Source organism: Prionailurus bengalensis, chromosome A3 (assembly GCF_016509475.1).
Source record: "Prionailurus bengalensis isolate Pbe53 chromosome A3, Fcat_Pben_1.1_paternal_pri, whole genome shotgun sequence".
NCBI classification, from domain to species: Eukaryota; Metazoa; Chordata; class Mammalia; order Carnivora; family Felidae; genus Prionailurus; species Prionailurus bengalensis.
In genome coordinates this window covers 132,418,213-132,440,942 of record NC_057354.1, presented here as the reverse complement: position 1 = coordinate 132,440,942, position 22,730 = coordinate 132,418,213, and the positions used below count along the sequence as shown (strand labels likewise).

Sequence of the window (22,730 nt, the reverse complement as noted above, 5' to 3'; positions counted from 1 at the left end):
TGATACCAGCACATGACATATTAATAATATATAACTAATCAATAACATTATGATTTACCATAGAAGATTTTGGTAACATGGTTTACATTTTATCATTTCAAAAAATGAAAACCTTATTAACTATTTATTACTATATCAGATCAGCTTTATCTATAGATAAATCTACTAAACAAGGAGAGGAATATGGTATTATTATAGGTACTAAAATTGAAAGCAGCAGTAACTTGCACATACATTCTTCAGTCTTCGGCTTTTTATACTCTGTAAGTAAAATATTTCTTACTCTTAAAATGAATTAATGTCAAATATATATAAAGTTAAAATGAATTACTATGCTTATTCTAGTATTCATCAAAGTATGCTCTCCATATAGTGATTTATTAATTCAAACTCATTCAAATTCAAGGCTACTTCCCTGATTCTGAAAGTTATTTCGATTCATAAAAAATGTGCCAAATTAAGAAATCTATTATAAAAGTATTAAGAAATATTGCTAATAAATACAAATTAGTTTAAGATATTGAGGAACATTAATTTAGTTATGAATATTGCCACAGAACAAATTTGAAATGAAACCTCCCAATTTAAAAGTAGTATTCATTAAGAATATCAAACATGCTTATTAATTCAAAAGAGGAATCAATTTTTGAGATTTAAAATGTGACGGAATGGAAATATTTAAAGTTACTGACTTACTCTCTCTTATGTTATCCCAATTCCACTGATCATTCTTAAAGAAAGGATGTTGTTTGATTTCTTCTACCCCATTTCTCCCAAGTCGTACCTCCCTAAACAATACAAGTTAAGACTGTATTATAAAAAGATTATGAAAAAAACAAAAAAAATAACTCTTATCTTGACAAGGATCAAAATAAGGATCACAAATGACTTTGAGATATCTTAAAAAAAAATTTTTTTTTTAACGTTTTATTTATTTTTGAGACAGGGAGAGACAGAGCATGAACAGGAGAGGGTCAGAGAGAGGGAGACACAGAATCCGAAACAGGCGCCAGGCTCTGAGCTGTCAGCACAGAGCCGACGCAGGGCTCGAACTCTCGGACCGCAAGACCATGACCCGAGCCGAAGTCGGCCGCTTAACCGACTGAGCCACCCAGGCGCCCCGAGATATCTTTATCAAAAGTTTCAACCTTAAATGTTTTTCAAAAACAAGCAATGCCAATTTTATAATATATGATCTCTCTAGATTAAAAGGACTATATAGTAAATGCCATGGAAAAGGAAATGTATTTCCCTCTGTAGTTTGTATCAAACAAAAGTACGCATGAGGCTTTCAAGTAAAAATATTCATCTGCATGGGCCAAAACTGCATGACCAACTTCATGATGGAAAATGAACACAGGTCTAATTTTGATACAGAAGAGTTATTCAAAGCCTCTCTAATAAAAATTTTATTTTAAAAATCTCTTAAAAAGAATTCACACATTGCTAGAAGCTATCAGTATTAACTCTGATGAACAATTTCATTCTTTGACCTTTTGAGTCTTCAATGAAGATTGTATGGACATAAAAAGCATCTTTTTTTTTAATATATGCCCCTGGAGCTATGTTTAATAGAAACAAAAAAAAACCCTGTAAACTTTAGAGGGAAGTACTGCTAGCACAATGAGGGCATTAAATTCTTTTCAATAATGGAAAAGAAATTGAAAAGAAAATATCTTTTCTCCATCTACAATCATTCCTTGGACTGCACCACCACCCCGCAATAAATTGTTTAGGGAAATTTCTCATGAATGGTACTCCTTTCATTAACATGTGCTATATATCCTGTTTTATATCATACCTTTCAGCACAAATTATGGTCATCCTCGTCAACCCATCTAGTCCCAAATCAAACACTATACAGGATCTGTTCTGAGTTTATCAGCATGGATTGGTAATCAGATATTAACAAATCTTGTAATTGATAAACATATAAAAATGACTAACCTCTCTAATGAGAAAAACTAACAATGCTTCAGATGGAAATAAAATCATGATATTCAGTTTGATGAGAATGAAGAAGTAACTATAATCAACGGATATACACCCTGATGTGACTTCTCTGGGTGTCAATTTTGCAACATCAACTCATTTTAATTAATTTTTTAATTACCATCCAAGTTAGTTAGCATATAGTACAACAGTGATTTCAGGAGTAGATTCCTTAATGTCCCTTTCCCATTTAGCCCATCTCCCCTCACAATCCCTCCAGCAACCCTCTGTTCCCTATATTTAAGAGTCTCTTATGTTTTGTCCCCCTCCCTGTTTTTATATTATTTTTGTCCCTTCCCTTATGTTCATCAGTTTTGTATCTTAAATTCTTCATTATGAGGGAAGTCATATGATATTTGTCTTTCTCTAATTTTGCTTAGCATAATACCCTCTAGTTCCATCCACGTAGTTGCAAATGGCAAGATTTCATCCTCTTTGATTGCCGAGTCATACTCCATTGTATATATAGACCACATCTTCTTTATCCATTCATCCATCGATGGACATTTGGGCTCTTTCCATCCTTTGGCTATTGTTGATCGTGCTGCTATAAACATTGGGGTGCATGTGCCCCTTTGAAACAGCACACCTGTATTCCCTGGATAGATACCCAGTAGTGCAATTGCTGGGTTGTAGGCAGTTCTATTTTTAATTTTTTGAGGAACCTCCATACTGTTTTCCAGAATGGCTGCACCAATGTGCATTCCCACCAGCAGTGCAAAAGAGATCCTCTCTCTCCACATCCTCGCCAACATCTGTTGTTGCCTGAGTTGTTAGCCATTCTGACAGGTGTGAGGTGGTATCTCATTGTGGTTTCAATTTGTATTTCCCTGACGATGAGTGATGTGGAGCATTTTTTCATGTGTTGGTTGGCCATCTGGATGTCTTCTTTGGAGAGGTGTCTATTCATGTCTTTTGCCCATTTCTTCACTGGATTATTTGTTTTTTTGGCTGTTGAGTTTGATAAGTTCTTTATAGATTTTGAGTAATAACCCTTCAGCTGATACATGATTCGCAAACATCTTCTCCCATTCTGTCAACTGCCTTTTAGTTTTGCTAATTGTTTCCTTCCTTGTGCAAAAACTTTTTATTTTGATGGTCCTAATAGTTCATTTTTGCTTTTGCTTCCCTTGTCTCCGGAGACATACTGAGTAAGAAGTTGCTGTGGCCGAAGCCGAAGAGGTTTTTTCCCTGCTTTCTCCTTGAGGATTTTGATGGCTTCTTACATTGAGGTCTTTCATCCATTTTGAGTTTATTTTTGTATATGGTGTAAGAAAGTGGTCCAGGTTCATTTCTCTGCATGTTGCTGTCCAGTTTTTCCACCACCATTTGCTGAAGAGACTGTCTTTATTCTATTGGATAATCCTTCCTGCTTTGTCAAAGATTAGCGGGCCATATGTTTGTGGGTCCATTTCTGGCTTCTCTATTCTGTTCCATTGATAGTGTCTGTTTTTGTGCCAGTACCATACTGTCTTGATGATTACAGCTTTGTAATATAGCTTGAAGTCGGGAATTGTGATGCCTCCAGCTTTGGTTTTCTTTTCAAGATTGCTTTAGCTATTCGGGGTCTTTTCTGGTTCCATACAAATTTTAGAATTGTCTGTTCTAGCTCTGTGAAGAATGCTGGTGTTATTTTGATAGGGACTGTAACATCAACTCATTTTAAAGTGTGTACCCTAGAATTCTACCTTTAAGATCTTATCCTCCAGAATACATGCAAAGATATGAATACATGAGGACAGTCATTGCAGGACTCCTTGTAACAGCAACTGGCTACCAATCAATATGGTTTGCTGAGAAATCACAGCACTTTTGAGCTCGAAATGCCCTCAGCTATCATTGATTGAATCTGACCCCATCATTTATGGGTAAGTAAAATTATTTCCCCCCAAAGTAATTTCCTTAAGATCATAATGCTAGTGTGTCAAGTTTGGACTGCAGTGCACACACCGGTTATAAATGTTGCCCTTTGATAGAATGACTCTTACCACAAATCTAAAAGAATTAAATAGAAAGGCCAAGGAAGAAACTCCAAAGAGTTTCTATCTTCTCCTTTTGAGGCAGGTTTTCACAACACTGTTCGCCCATTTTGTTTTAAAAAAAAATATCGAATTTCCCAGGCAGACTTACTCATATTCAAATGCAAATATAAAAGGGCTGGGAAGGGGGCACTCCCAAGTCAAATACAAACAGCTTTTGAGATTATAACCAGTCAAGTATGTATCTGCACAAAACACCCTTCTCTCAAAAGATGTACAAATAAGAGTCCTATGGCTTAATTACTTTTAAGGATAAAATGTGAATAACATAAGCCTTATTTCTTTCAAATACATTATCTTACCAAGTTCTATTTTTCTCTTTTTAGACACGAAGGTTAAGGTCAAAGTTAAGATTTCAATGGGATTGCGCACACATAACGACGAGAGTAACCCAACACCAGGCCTAGCAGTAGGAAAAGCCTCACCCAGAATTAAATGCAATTTGGATAAAGAGAACGAGATTTCGTATGCAAATAAGAGATAGCTATGCTTTCGTTTCTATGAATTTAGAAGTTAAGGGCTCTCTACAAAGAAATTCAATGTATATTACCTATCTGTTAAGAAGGCACAGATGAGATTCTTCGCATGTTTAGAAATTTCTGCATCTTCTGGGAAACACAGTGAGTTTTTATGATCCATAATTTTGCTATATGTTCCTACAAGTGAATCTGCATAAAATGGAGTATCCCCTAGAATTCCAAGAAAGAAGACACAGAGTGTAACAGAGAATGCAAATTAAACACTTTTCATAATATTTAAATATGTTGACTTTAAATGTGTCAAGTGCATGGAAGGACAAATGAATTCAAGATTTTTCTAGGGCCATTTTTAACTGCAATAGAGTCCTTTAAATGAAGTCCAGTGCTAACTAACCTGAGCAGGCAGGCACCAGAGTAGGCTGAGAATACTGTAAATCAGTGTCATTCAAACTCATTAAATTCAACTCTCAGAGTTGAAAACAAGAGCAGGAATTTAAATGGTCCCTTCAAAGGTGTCATGTGAGTTCCTCCAAAGTACATTATTTTCTAAATCCCTAGAAGACTTCAGGCAAATCCTAGAATATATTCTACTTTCAAAAGATTACAAAATACACCTAATGTATCATCAGTTTGGGCCAGAGGTGGGGAGAATGGACAGCTACCAGGGAACACACTCTGCATATAAAGCAATGGAGGGGCGCCTGGGTGGCTCAGTCAGTTGAGCATCCGACTTCGGCTCAGGTCATGATCTCACAGTTGGTGAGTTCGAGCCCCGCATCGGGCTCTGTGCTGACCACTCAGAGCCTGGAGCCTGCTTTGGATTCTATGTCTTCTCCTGTCTCTGTCCCTCCCATGCTCATGCTGTCTCTCAATAATAAATAAACATTAAAAAAATAGTAATAAAAAATAAATAAAATAAATAAAGGGATGCACTTCAATAACAAAGGCCCAAGACAATGTAGGTCATACAATGACATGAGTTTAAGCATAGCAAGATCAGTACTACATACACAAGATGGTCACCAAGAGAAGGCAACTTAGGCCACAAAAACGGTCCATGGCTAATTATTATTTAAATTTGAGACTTACCAAAATATTCTCTTTTTTTTTTTTTTCAGTAATAATCATACTCAACTATCCCACAGATTTCACAGATTTTCTGCTATCAATTTTTTTAGGGACATCCTCTAGAAAATAAATTCTTCAATTTCTAAAAATGTATTTTCAACTCTGAAGTTATTTCATATAATGTTATCAGCCTTATCACACTTGCCCCAGAAAGTAGATTTAGCTATAGCTGCCCTCATCCCCAAGCCAGATGATTCAGTCATTGGCTTCCTTAGCCACAAGATATTTTTGTGACCCCAGTACTTTGGAATCAGAAATCCTAAGAATGAAAGTGATGACATAAAAAAAGTTTTGGACTACATGAGCCTTTCAAATTTTGATTTGGTCACAGTGAAAGAAATTATTAAATATGCCTCTGAGTTTTCTGAGAATGAAATACTATTATAAAATATTTTTATCTTGATAGTCAAATAGGTCAATAACTATTAACGATTTTACTAGATTTACTAACCATAGATAAATACAACAGAAGAAACACAGTTGACAAGAATCAATTAGGTAACATAATTACATAAACTAAAGAGTACTTTTAATCCTCTATTATTATTGAAACAAATATTAACAGCTTTACATTTAAAATATTTACAACAAATACTTGGTCAAGAAAATCTTGGACTGGAGGCCCACTGCAGCTGTATACTTGCTTCTTATTCTAACAACACTGTCTTCATACAAAAAGGTCTACAGAAAGATTATTTCCAGCAGTATACTTTTAATTCCTTTCATAATCCACTAAATCACCGTGTCAGTACAAGGCTTGGTTTTAATTTTCCAGTAACAACCTGTCATAACTGATAAAACTAATTCCACATTTTTAAAAATTCCACTTCTTTCCACAGCACACAATTAATTTCCTCATATTTTCAAATTCTTCACTTAAAACTAAAGTGGTATCAGGTGGGTTTTTAAAAACAGATCAAGTTAAAATATTTACTTACCCACCAGCATCTCAAAAAGGAAAACACCCACAGACCACCAATCACATTCTCGCCCATAGTAACCATCACCCCCTTGTGATTTGAGAACCTCAGGTGAAATATAATCAGGTGTTCCAACTGCTGTATCACAATGCACCATGCCTGTCTGGGTAGAGAGCAGAGATCAAGAAAAACAGTTGTATGTAAAACCATAGACACATAAATGCAACTAACTCATTTATTATTATATACATAGTGGCTACAAATTGCTACCAATAGAGCTTCATTGCTGATATGGCTTTAGGAGGACAGGAGGTAAATGTATCATGAAATGCTTAGAAGTGTCAGGATTACGGGAAATCAAGGGTAACTTTTCAACTCTAAAATACAGGAGGCTTCATCAATGAAAGAAGTAAAAAGTGGTACACTGCATGGGAATTCCATGCAAATCAACACCTTTTGTTACTTTTTCTTACACTACTAATTAGTTAGGAGGGCAGTTACAAGGAAGTACAAAACGTGATCTTAAGGCACTAACCTGGAGAAAAGAATTAGGAAGCTTTGGTATTTTCAAAGGAACCGGCAGTATTTAAGATTACAAAGAGCCTAGTTTGGAGGCTGGATAAAAACGGTTCTTATTATTAAGAAAAAAAATGGGGGAAACAGATCTAATGTTTAAATTAAAAGATCTTAACAGTTTGAAAGCAATACCACCAGGCTGCATATTTAGAAATACAGAGCTGTGGCATGAAGGTTATTTGACAAAATGATAAAAACACCATTATCTGTTTAGTTTTGGTGTGTAATAAGATACTTCCTATCTGAAGTCTTTTTGACAAGGACAAGAACTATCATAAATATAAGTACGTGTGTGCGTGTTGTAGCATATATATGTGTGTATGTTTGTATATGTGTGTGGGCTGTAAAATTAAATCAGTATAACAATATAACACTAAATAATACTCATTCACCTTTAGCTCTGTCCAAACCTGCTAAGATTTTATAGATGAATTTAAATGCCCTCCATTTCCTTTCCCCGCCCAGTGAAAAGTATGTCACCCACGCTGCTCATAAGGAAGCTACACAAATTCCCCCACACTAAGTATTATGACTTTTCTTTTGGAAAAGGAAGTTCCATGTATTTTATAAATATGATTTATGTAAATGTATTTAATAGCAATAAAATATGTTAATCATAGGAAATTAATTTCAAAAACTATCTTTTCATTCCTCATATTAGCAACAATTCAATCATTTTACTTTCCCAAGAATACAGCAAATAGAGCATAAAAGCCATTTTAGTTTGAATACAAATAAAATAAAAGTTCTGAAAATAATGGGGCAAATTATGAGGGTGATAATTTGTATGGATCAGTACTTAGGATAAAAGATGAAAAAATCAGTACCTGACTTCAAAATGCAGAGCATAAAATCAATTTTTATCGTGGACTATCCTAAACTTCTACTAGAGGAAACATTAAGAGATTTATTTATCTATTTATTTATTTTCTATTTGAGAGAGAGAGAGAGGGAGGGAGGGAGGGAGAGGGAGAGAATCCCAAGTAGGCCCTGCACTATCAGCCCGGGTGGAACCTGAGGCAGGGCTCAATTCCACAAACTGTGACATCATGACCTCGGCCAAAATCAAAAGTTGGCCACCCAACCGAATCACTCAGGTGCCCCATAAATTAGACTTAAAAAAAAATTAGTTAGCATTGAAAGGTTTAGAGGAAGGAGAGGAAAGGGTAAGACACAAAAGTAACTGGCATAAAGTTAGGCTGTAAAGGCTTGGATAAGTCAGGCTTGAAAGGAGGGCCCACGACACGACAGGGCAGAAAAAGAGCAAAAGTAAAGAAACAAGAATGACGTCATATAAAGCAAATTCAAGAAATGCAGTGAAGTCCCAATCAGCGAACAGTAAAGCTTCACAACAATGAAGACAGGAAAGGTAAGATGGAGACCAAGTTTAATAATCACTTGCAGAATACTTTCACAGGACTAAAGAACTGAGTTAACAGCACTCTGCTTTTGGAAAAATATTCCAACCATAGTTTCTGACCAGCATATTGGAGGTTGAGATTTTTTTTAAAAAACATTTGGGAAAGATATTTTAAAATTATCTCCTGGAGAAGTTCTCCTATTATATGAGCACAGAATCCACACTTATGACAAGTCTCTTAACGTATTCTGAAGAAATACAGGAAGGACAAACCAGAAACTAAAAAGACCTGGTTTACCTATGGGGTGGTGGGTGAGAGAACAGGGTGGAAAGAAGGAAGTATGGGAGTGGGCAGTAGGAGTAAGGAGGCAGGGATCCTTCTCTGAGCATGCAGTTGTACAGTTTTAATCTTAAAACCAGGGAAATGTTTCACACATCTTAAAAACTATAAATAAACAATATCAACCAGGATGTGTGTGAGGGAGGTACACTAAATGGAATACATATAGTAAGAAATGAACCTGTTTTGTACATTAACAACATAACCACAATAAATGGGGTAAGGATAAAAGAAATGACCTAAGTAACTTTGGAAAACAGTATCTTTAACATATGCTATAAGGCTAAACACAAAAGGAACTGCACAAAAACAATACATTCTAATTAATAAATCTGTTTGTCACAGAGGTAGGAATTGGTAATTCTGAAATAATTTTAAGTGTATCCTAGAGGTGAACAAGCAGGTAAATATAGTGTAGACAATGAGAGCCAGGTTTCTCATTGACTGAAAAAGCAATTATGAAACAGAAAGGAGGAGGATGCGAATGAACCCTGCGGTGTAGGACAAGAATCAGAATTATCAGTATGAACTCAGAACTTTTAGTAGCCTATATATACAGACCCATAAGTACAGAATTAAATACGAATGCGTGTGCATGTGGATTAGCACATATAGTCTATTTGGTATACACGTGTCTGCTGACCAGGCCTAGAAATAATGACACTCCGGGGGCAAGAAGCACATCGAGCGCCCAAACACTGATTTCTAAATACCATTCTTTTTGTTGTTAAGTTTTATTTATTTATTTTGAGAGACAGAGAGCGTGGGGTAGAGGAGGGGCAGAGAAGGAGAAAGAGAGAATCGCCAGCAGGGTTTGCACTGCCAGCAGACGGCCCGACATGGGGCTCGAACCCACGAACTGCGAGATCGTGACCTGAGCTGAAACCAAGAGTCAGACGCTCCATCGACTGACTGAGCCACCCAGCCACCCCTCTAAATCCCATTCTTGAATAAAAGAAATCTGAGCTTCTTAGAGAAGCAGCTGATTCCAGAGCTGGGACAGAGAAAATACAAGACAAGTCTTCGACTTACACTGCCAAAAAAGAAGAAAATGCTCCAAAAAGGAGGTGTGTCCAAAGGACATAGGAGTAACCTGAGGAGCTTTTGCAAGATAAGAAAACTCTGGAGTGAGTTTCAAGGTATGAGTAGGAATCTGCCAAGTAAACTGTATTCAACATCATATATGAAGGCCAGGAATCATGAAATTATTGATTTCATGGCATAAAAAACAACTAAACGTAATTTAAGACCCCTGAACCGTAAGGTACAAAAGGTCAAATGATAGAGAATGAGGGTGAAAAGTGGAAGGGATCATGTCATCATAAGAAGCTTTGTATGATGGGGCGCGTGGGTGGCTCCATCAGTTAAGCATCCGACTTCGGCTCAGGACATAATCTCACAGTTTGAGTTCAAGCCCCGCATTGGGCTCTATGCTGACAGCTCGGAGCCCAGAGCCTGCTTCAGATTCTATGTCTTCTTCTCTCTCTGCCCCTCCCCAATTGGTTCTCTATGTCTCTCAAAAAATAAACATAAAAAAAATTTTTTTTTTAGAAAGAAAGAAAGAAAGAAAGAAAGAAAGAAAGAAAGAAAAAGAAAGAAAAAGAAAGAAAAAGAAAGAAAGAAAGAAAGAAAGAAAGAAAGAAAGAAAGAAAGAAAGAAAGAAAGAAAGAAAGAAAGAAAGAAGCTTCATAGGACAAGCTAAGGAGTTTGAACTTTATTCAGTAGATGACAGATATCTAAGCAGGAGAGCAACATAAACGGGTATGTATTTTCAAAAACTTCCTCAAAAATACTTTAAATAGATCAGATTAAATGGTTGCTAAAATATATCTGGCATTTTATAATGGATAAAATATCATAAATGGGGAGATTTACTAAAAACACAAAATCAGTCCATCACAAATCATGAGGTTGGTCCAGGAAACTATTCTTAAACGCTTCCTGTAATGGGGCACCTGGGTGGCTCAGTCGAGTGAGCATCTGACTCGGTTTCAGCTCAGGTCATGATCTAACGTTTCTTGGGTTCGAGCCCTGCATCAGGCTCTGTGCTGACAGCAGGGAGCCTACATGGGAATCTCTGTCTTCCTCTCTCTCTCTCCCAGTCCCTTCCCCACTCACATGCTATCTCTCTCAAAAATAAATAGACATTTATGGGGCGCCTGGGTGGCTCAGTCGGTTGAGCGTCTGACTTCGGCTCAGGTCATGATCTTGCTGGGTTTGTGGGTTCGAGGCCCGCGTCAAGCTCTGTGCTAACAGCTCAGAGCCTGGAGCCTCCTTCAGATTCTGTGTCTTCTCCTCTCTCTGCCCTTTCCATGCTCATGCCGTCTCTCAATAATAAATAAACGTTAAAAAAAAAAAAAACCAGGCATTTAAAAAATAATAATAAATGCTTCCTGTGAAAGTGGGAAAACTTGTAAATGGCGTTCTTAATTATCAGACACATTAAGGCCTCAGTGTGACTGCTACATAGGCAGGAGTCTATTTGCTTCATTTTAATAATTAAAAATAAGTACTTGCACCAGGAGCTCCTTTCTCAAATAGGCACATCCCCTGCCTCATAACCTTGGGCTAGCGGAAAGTCCTACTTCTTCTTGTGTTCTATCTAAAAACAGCCCAACTGGTTTAGAAGCCCATCTCCGTTTGCACTACATAGCGCCCAAGGCACAAAAAGCTGCCTGTTATTCCAGTTATCTCCTGGGGTACCAATTATTACTTTCATTTGGGCTCTGGTTACAAAGCTGCATAGCTTTTGAATGGTCTGTCCCGACCGCGTCCAAAAACCTGTTCTTCTTCATGTATAATTTTGCAGAAAATAGGGTTTTTTTCGGAAACCCGAGTAGAGACACCTCCATTTTTAAAAACTGATGTCATTTCTAGAAGGGTTAAGAACAGTAACAATTTGCCAATTAGCTTTTAAAGAAGTATAGCCTCAATTTAATCAAACAGTATACACTAGAATATTCAGGGTTATAATTTTACATTATTTCTAGGTAAGTTAAAACACTAATGTAAAATGTGCCTTAGAAGAAGTGCCTAATGACGAGCAAAGAAGAAACTCAATTTACCCAACACAGCAGGTAATTTCAATAGCAGTACTTCTCGGCTATCATGGAGAGACACCTAGATATAAATATACTACGCTGGGGCATTCACGTACATCTGCATATTTTTTCCAGAGAGAAAAAGAATAACAGCATCAAAAAAACCCTGTATTAACCACAGTTTATTAATGAGCGAACTTAATGAGATATACCATTACTCTTAATGAACGGTGACAGTAACAAATTAGTCTAGTCCTTGTATAATTTTCAGTTGTATTTTATTTTTGCATTTATCCACGGCATATTGTTTCATATGATGCCAGAAGAGCTAAAAAATAATTTGAGAATCTCAGTCAATATTGTAGTAAAGGGTTGGCAAACTTTCCTTTAAAGGGCCAGTAAATATTTTCGATTTTGTGGCCACACAGGATCTCTATCTACTACCTTCTCTCTCTTTTTTTTTTTTTAACGATCTTTTAAAACCGGACAAACCGTTTTTAGTACAAGACAGGCCACAGGCCAGACCTGACCCACACCCCAGGGTGCTGATCCCATCCACAGACAAGCAGATGAAAGAGAATGAAGCCAGGAGCACCTCTAACAGCTTTGAGGCCATAATGAGAATCAAACAGAGGCAGATAAAGTAATGAACCTGAAATACGCAACAGCACTATTTACATTAACAGCTAAAATAACAAGATTATGAATTCTATGTACTACAGTTTTTAATAAAAAACTCCTTTGTTCTTCAACATACATAGTTGTTCTCATCATTATTATTACTTGAGGCATGGAAGTCTGGGGTAAAACAAACAACATTTTTAAACTTCAATATTTAAAAAATACCTATCTCACTACATGGAAAATAAGAATTTCTGTTCGAAAGACACAAACGGGTAGCTGACCGGAAGATCTGTGGAATCACTGTCGAGATTACATAAGGAATTCTTCACTTCAACAAGCTGCTTTTAAAAGGGTCAAAAGACACCCAAGTAATTCAAGAGATAAACGACTGGCAATTACATGCAGAAAAGTTTGCTATCATTAGTTATGAAAGAAATGCAATTCTCTTTTAAGCTACTACCTTACACCCATGGAACTGGTAAGAGTTAGAGAGTGAGTAACAGGAAGGGGGAGTGACGACACGGAGACAGGGTCGCTAAGGCACTACTAGCAGGGGCTGTAACAATCACAGCCATTCCAGAGGTCAGGTAGTTCGTACTTTACGTACCCTCTGAGTCAGCAGTCCCACCTCTAGGTATGTATCAGAGGAAACCCTTGTCAGAATACACATGGGCCACACCTAAAGATGTTCAACATCTAAGTTTAACTAGGCTCAACATGGCACTGTTGGTGGCAGGGGAATGGATGTGGCCTAGGAATCCAACATAAGGGGGAATAAGTAAAATTAACAGATAGACCCTACGGAATACTAAGAAGCAATGAGCTAATTTATATATATTAGAAAAGATATAAAACAGTGTTGAGCGAACAAAGTTTAAAAAAATGACATTCATGCCATGATACCATTTATACATATGTACATCGTATCAATAGCGTGCAAGAACTTATAGTAAACACATGACACTGGTTTATCAGGGAAAGAGAGAATAAGACTGAAACAGAAAGGGGGAAAACATTATAAAATAAAAACAAGATGAAGGCTTTCTGTTGACTACTAACAACAATAAGCGATGAACCAAGGATTATAATTAGCTCAGGTATATGTACCTGACTTAAAAAATAGTACATAATATATACCACATTTTATTTTGTCTTACTAAGAGACAATTTAAGATATTTAAATTGCTAAATTTAGGGGCGCCTGGGTGGCGCAGTCGGTTAAGCGTCCGACTTCAGCCAGGTCACGATCTCGCGGTCCGTGAGTTCGAGCCCCGCGTCGGGCTCTGGGCTGATGGCTCAGAGCCTGGAGCCTGTTTCTGATTCTGTGTCTCCCTCTCTCTCTGCCCCTCCCCCGTTCATGCTCTGTCTCTCTCTGTCCCAAAAATAAATAAAAAACATTGAAAAAAAAAATTTGGGGGGCGCCTGGGGGGCGCAGTCGGTTAAGCGTCCGACTTCAGCCAGGTCATGATCTCGCGGTCCGTGAGTTCGAGCCCCGCGTCGGGCTCTGGGCTGATGGCTCGGAGCCTGGAGCCTGTTTCCGACTCTCTGCCTCCCTCTCTCTCTGCCCCTCCCCCGTTCATGCTCTGTCTCTCTCTGTCCCAAAAATAAATAAAAAAACGTTGAAAAAAAATTTTTTTTAAATAAATTGCTAAATTTAGTATTCACTTACATGCTTGTAAGAGTATGCTATAAATACCATATTCTGTCCTGTTTCTCACACTCTCACACTCTATATACCCCTCTTTCCTTAGTCATTTTCATTTTCACTACCCTAAAAACATGTGACGTGACTTATTTCTCTACACCCTCCCAAAAGTTTTTGGTTTCATTAAAATCAGAATACACCCATGGAAGTTCAACACATAAACATCACTCAGTTTGTACAACAGACATAAAAAAGTTTAGCATCCTATTAGAAATTATTTTACACTTTATTTTCATTGAAGATAATTTTTACTATTAACCATTTCATACTATTTACTATTAACCATTTCATACCACAAGAGGGAGCTCTGGGGACAAATGCTCCATCTATTAAACACGGACTCATGAATGCAGAACATGGACACAAGGACAAAATCCAGGAAGAAGACCAAAGGAGAAAGGAATGTTAAGTATTAGTTGAGTAGACAGGACATACAAACCTAGATACGTGAAAATGGCCTATGAAACACAGCACAAATTCTAAATAAGTGAGAACATTAGGAAAGTGACCCATCAGGTTAGGACTATAAGGAAGACTTCCTAAATGAGGTAAAATCTGAGCTGAGCTCGGGACATTCCAGATCGCTGACGGGGGCAGTATGATCTATAGAAGTGAATGTCACACAGGTGGCATGAGTAAGAGGCAAAGAGAAGGAAAATCAGCTTACTTCAAAATAAGTATCTTTACAAGATATTCTTTTTTCTTTGATAAAGTATTCTGCTTATGAAATATGAATAGCTATACAGGCATACTGGAAGGTTATAAACACCATACAAAAGATGGCATCCGGTTTGCTGTCAATTTACGTTAACATTTAGAAAGTCTGGTGGATGTAAGTCACCCCCCAAGATCCAATAGGGAAACTAAAAAACAAAACAGGAATTATACGGTACACTTATAGAGAAAAAGAGGTAAATTTTACAACAGGAATAAATCAACATAATCAGCTATGACGTTAACACTACTGAATCCATTGATCAAAATGTGAATTGTTTACCAGGTAAAGTACACAACAGATGACGTCCCCAAATTTATTCACTGTGGTTGACGCAGACAGGGTTAGCAGGTGATAGGATCATAAACTTCTTACCTTAGCTTTCTTTTTTTTTTAAAGGAAAAATACAGAAATAATAATGGTGATGGAAATACCCATGTACCTTAATTTATATTTTGTGTCTTATTTCTTCACCTGGATCATTTTACACACGCAGTAGTTTTGATTGGTAGCAACTGCTTATCAACATTCTATGAGGAAGATGCCTAAAGTTATTTGCATTCTTATTTCTCTTATATTCCCCAAATCCAATGCTACATAATTATAAATAAAGCACTCTGTAACAAGATGATCAGTTAAAAAAAGTTTTGTCTCAGTCACTACACAGTTAGCAAAACTAAATTTATCTTTGCTCAAAAAAAATAAAGATTTGAAGTTTTTTATTTTTGTTTTTAAAAAGTAGCATTTTGGGGGGAGCCTGGTGGCTCAGTCAGTTCAGCGTCTGACTTTGTTTCAGGTCATAATCTCGCGGTCCGTGAGTTCAAGCCCCATGTCGGGCTCTGTGCCGACAGCTCAGAGCCTGGAGCCTGCTTCGGATTCTGTGTCTCCCCCTCTCTCTGCCGCTCCCCAGCTCATGCTCTGTCTCTCTCTCTCTCTCTCTCTCTCTCTCTCTCTCAAAAATAAATAAAGATTTAAAAAAATTGCTTTTTAAAGTAGCATTTTTTTACTTGCTCATTACTTACTTCATCCATCTTCATACATGTGCCAAAATCTGCTAACTTTAGATGTCCATGTTTATCCAAGAGCATGTTGTCAGGCTTTACATCTCTGTGAATGAGACCCATGGAGTGTATGGCATCCAGAGCAAGAACAACTTCAGCAGTATAAAATTTGGCCCACTTTTCAGGGACATCATAGTTACTCATAAGGTTTACAAGATCTCCACCAGGCATGTACTCCATTACCATGTACAGATACTTATCATCTTGAAAAGCACAAAAGAGCTGGAAAACAAAATGGGAAGGAAAAAACATTTTTTTAGAAAAAAGAAAACCAAAAGCTTAATAGGAACAAAACCCAAAAGTATCATTACTGCTGAAAAAGGCAAATTATTTTACAACCAAGAGAGTTTAATTCTATGCAATCTTTGATTTTAGATTTGGACATCTTTAATGGAAAAGGAAGTATCAGACAAAACTTTTTATATGGTTATCTTCCTCATGCTTATTGACAAGAAATACATAAATGAGTCATTTTCCCTCTTAGAGAATACAAAAATCTATTTAAATAGAAATATTTTAAAAGAGGGGCGCCTGGGTGGCTCAGTCGGGCAAGCGTCCACCTTGGGCTCAGGTCGCGATCTTGCAATCCATGAGTTCGGGCCCTGCATCAAGCTCTGTGCTGACGCAGAGCCTGGAGCCTGCCTCAGACTCACTCTCACTCTCTCTCTGTCCCTCCCTTGTTCATGCTCTCTCTCGCAAAAATAAACAAACATTAAAAAAAGAAAAGAAATATTTTTAAAAGAGAAACCGTAAAAATGAGGAACATAAAAGGTAATAAAAAAAAACAAACCAAAGAATTCATAATTTAAAAAAAAAAAACAGCTTTCTGAAAACAAAACAAGTTACTGCACCTAATTCACAGAGAAGAAAGCTGAGGAGATAGAGGCAGTTGAGAAAAACCTTTCAGAAACCACATTGGATGGACAGAAGAAGAGGGAGTGAGTAAGCACCACACCACTGGAAAAGAGCGAGTCCCTGGTAGCCACAGTTAAAACAGGGCCTTCTCCTCTCCTATTCTCCACGATTTGCTCCTAAGCAGCATATGGCAGGTGCTACCAGCATCTAGACTAGAGCAGTGGCAGTGGGACCAGAGGTATTACACCTAGCTAGGTTGCTACTGACCCCCCCAGAGAGACAGGAATCACAAATTCAGAAGAAAAGTTATTTGTATATTCCACCCACGTCCCACCCCCCCCCCCAGAAGCAAGCAACGCAAACAGAAAAGGTTTCCATAAATAGGGAAAAACTAGAACCGAAGCAATAACTGATGCTCCAAGTAAAGAAAAAGAATTCCTACAAATCAATTATTTCAAACAAACAAACAACGTAATGGGAAAATGAGGAGACTTAAGCACGCATGAGAAGATGATCACATAAGGAGAAATTCAAAGACAAAAAGGCATGAAATTTCATTAAAGAAAGGTAAATTTAACTCACTGTGAAAGAAACGCCACTTCACAAGCACAAAAATGATCAACTTTTAAAAGTGACAATACCAAGTGCTGGCAAGGACAAAGGGAACTTAGAAACTAAACCTCTATAATCACATTGAAAAAAAAAGCTATTGGGGCGCCTGGGTGGCGCAGTCGGTTAAGTGTCCGACTTCAGCCAGGTCACGATCTCGCGGCCCAGGAGTTCGAGCCCCGCGTCGGGCTCTGGGCTGACGGCTCAGAGCCTGGAGCCTGTTTCCGATTCTGTGTCTCCCTCTCTCTCTGCCCCTCCCCCGTTCATGCTCTGTCTCTCTGTGTCCCAAAAATAAAACAAAACAAACAAACAAAAACGTTGAAAAAAAAGCTATTACCACCTACTAAGATAGACTTACAGGTACCCAAAAATGCCACTCCTAGGAATAAACGCAGCAGAATTAAGTACAAGAACATTTACAGGGCACCTGGGTGGCTCAGTTGGTTAAGCATCCGACTTCGGCTCAGGTCATGATCTCACGGTTCGTGAGTTCAGGCCCCGCGTCGGGCTCTGTGCTGACAGCTCAGAGCCTGGACCCTGCTTCTGATTCCGTGTCTCCCTCCCCTCAGCTCCTCCCCTGCTCACACTCTGTCTCTCTCTCAAAAATACATAAAGATTTAAAAAAAGGAATTAAAAAGAAGAAACATTTACACTACTTGTAACAAATAAAATTTTGAAATATACCAATAAATTATGATATATACATGCAATGGAATAAAACACAGCAATGAAATTAATGAACTGTAGCAATCTAGATTCGACAACTCTTTCCAACATAATGCTGAACAAAAAAGCTAGATACAAAAGAGATATTCAGCGATTTCACTTATATAAAGTTCAAAAAACAGGAAAACTAAAGATCATGGGTGCTTGTTTAGGTGATACACGAGAAGGAAAAGCAAGGAAATGATTACTAATAAAGTCAGAAGAGTGGTTATATTCGGGGGAACACACGGGGGTAGTGACTAGGAAAGAGTACAAGAGAACTTCTGGAATTCTGGCAATGTTTATTTTTTGACCTGAGTAGTAAATACATGGGTGTTTGCTTTGTGATAAATCCTGTTGTTTGTTTTATAAATTTCTCGGTGTCTGTTTTATATATTTCTCAGTGTATGTCACAAATAAAATCTTTTTTTTGTTTGTTTTAAAGTATGACATGGGGCACCTGGGTGGTTTAGCCGGTTAAGCGTACAACTTTGGCTCACAGTTCGTGGGTTCGAATCCCACATCAGGCTCTGTTCTGACAGCTCGGAGCCTGGAGCCTGCTTCAGATTCTATGTCTCCCTCCCTCCCCCTGCTTGTGCTCTTTCTCCCAAAAACAAACATGAAGAAAAAAATTTTTAAGACAAAAAAAAGATATTTTAAAGTATGACAAAATTAAAGCAGGACTCAAAAGGAAATTTATTAACTTCAAATGCATTTATAGGTATTTCTCCTTATCCTTTCACTATCCAATAATCACACAGGTCTCTGCACTGTAAAGTAAGGACAATAAAAATTAGGCAGATAAAGAAACTAGAAAAGAACAATATACATCTAAAGAAAACCGGAGCTATGGAATTCTTTTAAAGCAGTAAATAATTACAAATAAAAACAAAGTAAGGGTGTTATTTTGTAAATAAAACAAAAAAAAAACACGTTAAGACTAAAAAATGTACATATACTCTATTCAATACAAAAGTGGAAAAGAAGACAGATACCGTCACAGAAAATATAAACTGACTCAAGAGGTAAATAAAAACCTGAACTAGTCAAAAATCACATCAGAAAAATAAAAAGGATGATAAAAGATCTAGTTGGGAAGAAGGAAAGGAGGGATTGAGTACAGAAAAAAACATCCGAGTTTTAGGACAGCAAGCGCTCTCTCAGAAGAAAGGGAGAAAAGATGGGGTAGGAGAGCAAAAAGTCTTTCAGGAATTCTTGTAATTTTTTAGTACTTCAAAATTAAACGATTAAAATTAGCTATGGAAAAATGTTAAAATTTTCTAAACATTTGTAAGACCAAAACCAAAGAATGTTTCCAGATGGCTTATCAGGCAAGCAAGAAAAGCCATTTACCAATAGCGAATTAATTGTGTTTCATTGCATCAGCAGAAGAAACGTGTCCAGCGGAAATCAACTCAAGGCTATCAGTCTTTCAACAACAGTTGCTCAAGGAGTTGAGGACACTGGGGGCAATATCAGTAGTCAATTAAAAAACAAGGTAAATGATTTTGAGTGGTTTTTCTCAGCTCTTGGTGAGTCAACAGATGTTGCATCTGATACTATGCAGTTGTTACCATTTATTGGAGGAGTAAGTGCCAAATATGAAGTAAAGAATTAGCCTCTATAAACAGTCTGCATAGGTCAACTACAGGCAAAAATATTTTCGAAGAAGCTGAGAAAACACTAATTCAGTACAAACTGAAGTAGGTGTGTTAACAAAAGACGGTGGTAAAAATATATGTGGAGCAGAAAAGGTTTTCATTAGACAAATTTACAAAGCTTGTGAAAATGTATGACATTTAAGTCTGTAGTTAGTCTCTGTAATACTGATCTTATATAAGAACTCACTGGAAAATACATTTGAATCTCATGTAATAAATGAATACTATTAATGGTTGTTATTTGCTCTTTGTGGACTTAACCATCTTCATCTGTTTTTGTCAGAAATAGAAGATGTGTATCCTGACTCACTTTCCATACAGCAGTTCAATCAACGGCTTAGCACTGGGAAAGTTTTATTGCAATGATCTGAGCTTAGAGCTGAAACTGAAATTTTTCTCATCAAGACCATCCTCAACTACTATTACTGAACACTCAGTAGCATGGAAATTAGCTTTAGCTGCAGCCTTAATAATGTTTCGTAATTAATACAACCTAAAATGACAAGGTAAAATAGGGCTTATATACAAAACTTAAACTTTTGATGACAGCTAACATCAAGCCCCTTTTGGTACTTCCCATTGCTATCAAAATCAAAACAAGAAGTGAGCTCTCCACTCAAGTGCACAAATTTGCAAGGGATGTATTTTCTGAGCTCAAACTACAGTCTCACAGTTCCAACAGTATTTTTTTTTCTTTTTGCTGTTTCATGTTTCAAAATCCATTTAAACTCTGTAATTGAGAAGCTTCTACCCAATCTGCAGTTGGAAGTAACTAACCTGCAGTGTGATGACATTGTTACAAAGTAAATATCAAGATAAGAATTTAACAGAATTCTATAAACATCTTCCAAGTGATAAATATGCTCAATCAGAATCCTCTGCTCGAGGTCAACATCAAGTCATAAATAAAGTATTGGTATATACTCTTAACAAGTGATGAAAATGGCACTTTACCTCTGTAGTCTTCCCCTAAAAACTCATAACCTGAATCTAAATAATGAGAAAAACATCAAATTCTAATAGAAGACTATACACATATCCTACGATATTAACTGATAAGTAATCCTTAAAGTTGTAAAGGTCATCAAAAACAAGGAAGTCTGAGAAATTCCCATAGCCAAGAGGAGCCTAAGAAGATACGATAACTAAATGTAGTAACATACTATCTTGGATGGGATCCTGGAACAGAAAAAGAGCACAGGTAAAAATGAAGAAAATCTGAATCAATTATGGACTTCAGTTAATATAATGTATCAATACTGGTTCATTATTTGTAACAAATGTACAAAACTATGATGTTAGTAGAGGAAACATTACGGGGTGGGAGGGTGGTGGTATTATGAGAGCTCTCTACCATCTCCTCAAGTTTTTCTTTTTTTTTTAAATTTTTTTTTTAACGTTTATTTATTTTTGGGACAGAGAGAGACAGAGCATGAACGGGGGAGGGGCAGAGAGAGAGGGAGACACAGAATCGGAAACAGGCTCCAGGCTCTGAGCCATCAGCCCAGAGCCTGACGCGGGGCTCGAACTCATGGACCGCGAGATCGTGACCTGGCCGAAGTCGGACGCTTAACCGACTGAGCCACCCAGGCGCCCCTCCTCAAGTTTTTCTATAAATGTAAAACTTTTTAAAAATAAATCCTATTAATAAATAAAAAAAAAAAAAAACATATGCTGATGGATAATAGTATCTGGCAGTACCTACCTGTGTGAAAAGGTATTTTCTTTTTTTTTTTTTTATTATTTTTTTTTTCAACGTTTATTTATTTTTGGGACAGAGAGAGACAGAGCATGAACGGGGGAGGGGCAGAGAGAGAGGGAGACACAGAATCGGAAACAGGCTCCAGGCTCTGAGCCATCAGCCCAGAGCCCGATGCGGGGCTCGAACCCACGGACCGCGAGATCGTGACCTGGCTGAAGTCGGTCACTTAACCGACTGCGCCACCCAGGCGCCCCTATTTTCTAATAAAATATGTAAAAAATCTTATTACACATTAGCATTAATAGAACATCTACAAACATTGACTGTGAACCCCAATTCAACAAAATGTTATTGCCCCAGAAAATAAATTCACTCTTCTCCTTAACAGACTTGTATTTTAAAAAATTGTACTTTTTATCACATTTTGAATTTCATCAACAATGTGAAGAAATATGTTTTCTCATTATATAAACTATCAACATAAAATCTTTGATTTGTGGACATCTTGGGCCACAAAGTTTAAAATATGTACTAAATGCCCCTTTACAAAAAAAAAAAAAAAAAAAATTTGCCAATTTCTGGTGTGACTGAACCATGGTGAGACTGGCCATGGTTGGTAACTGTTGAGGCTGACTGAACAGTACACAGGGATTCAATATACCTTCTTTCTACTTTGGGGTACATTTGAAATTTATCATAATAAATTTTAAAAGCTAAAATATTTGTCATTAAATATACTGAAAATTTTTGCTTAAAAGATTTGCAAGCAAGGGGCACCTGGGTGGCTCAGTCCATTAAGTGTCCAACTTCGGCTCAGGTCATGATCTCGCAGTCAGTGAGTTCAAGCCCCACATCAGGCTCTGTGCTGACAGCTCAGAGCCTGGAGCCTGCTTCAGATTCCGTGTCTCCCTCTCTCCCTGCTCCTCCCCCACCACTCAAAAATAAACATTAAAAAAAAAAAAAAAAAGATTTGCAAGTAAGTTCAATTCAGCCTCAGGGAATGAAGAGTTTCTATTTTATATAACTGTACCAAAGCTCAGAAAAAAGTGGTATGTTTCTCAACTGTTTATTAGGGTAGTGTCACCATGATACGAAAACCAATCAAGAAAGCCCATGTGTTTTTTTTTTATTTCTATGAATATAATTTATTGTCAAATTGGCTTACATACAACAACCAGTGCTCATCCTGCCCTCCTCAATGCCCATCACCCATTAAAA

The 22,730-nt window shown here is 37.2% G+C and overlaps 1 protein-coding gene across 6 annotated transcripts in view; it reads right to left on the bottom strand.

Moving 5' to 3' along the window:
• Positions 1-22,730, bottom strand: part of ROCK2 (Rho associated coiled-coil containing protein kinase 2) — a 141,605-nt gene that overhangs the window by 39,933 nt on the left and 78,942 nt on the right. For all 6 annotated transcript variants that reach the window (XM_043604519.1, XM_043604517.1, XM_043604520.1 and 3 more), the window contains exons 5-8: positions 15,942-16,202; positions 6,577-6,721; positions 4,582-4,720; positions 697-788 (exon numbers count right to left, since the gene is read on the bottom strand). In XM_043604519.1, coding sequence (XP_043460454.1) covers positions 697-788; positions 4,582-4,720; positions 6,577-6,721; positions 15,942-16,202 — 637 coding nt within the window. The remainder of the gene's footprint in view (positions 1-696; positions 789-4,581; positions 4,721-6,576; positions 6,722-15,941; positions 16,203-22,730) is intronic.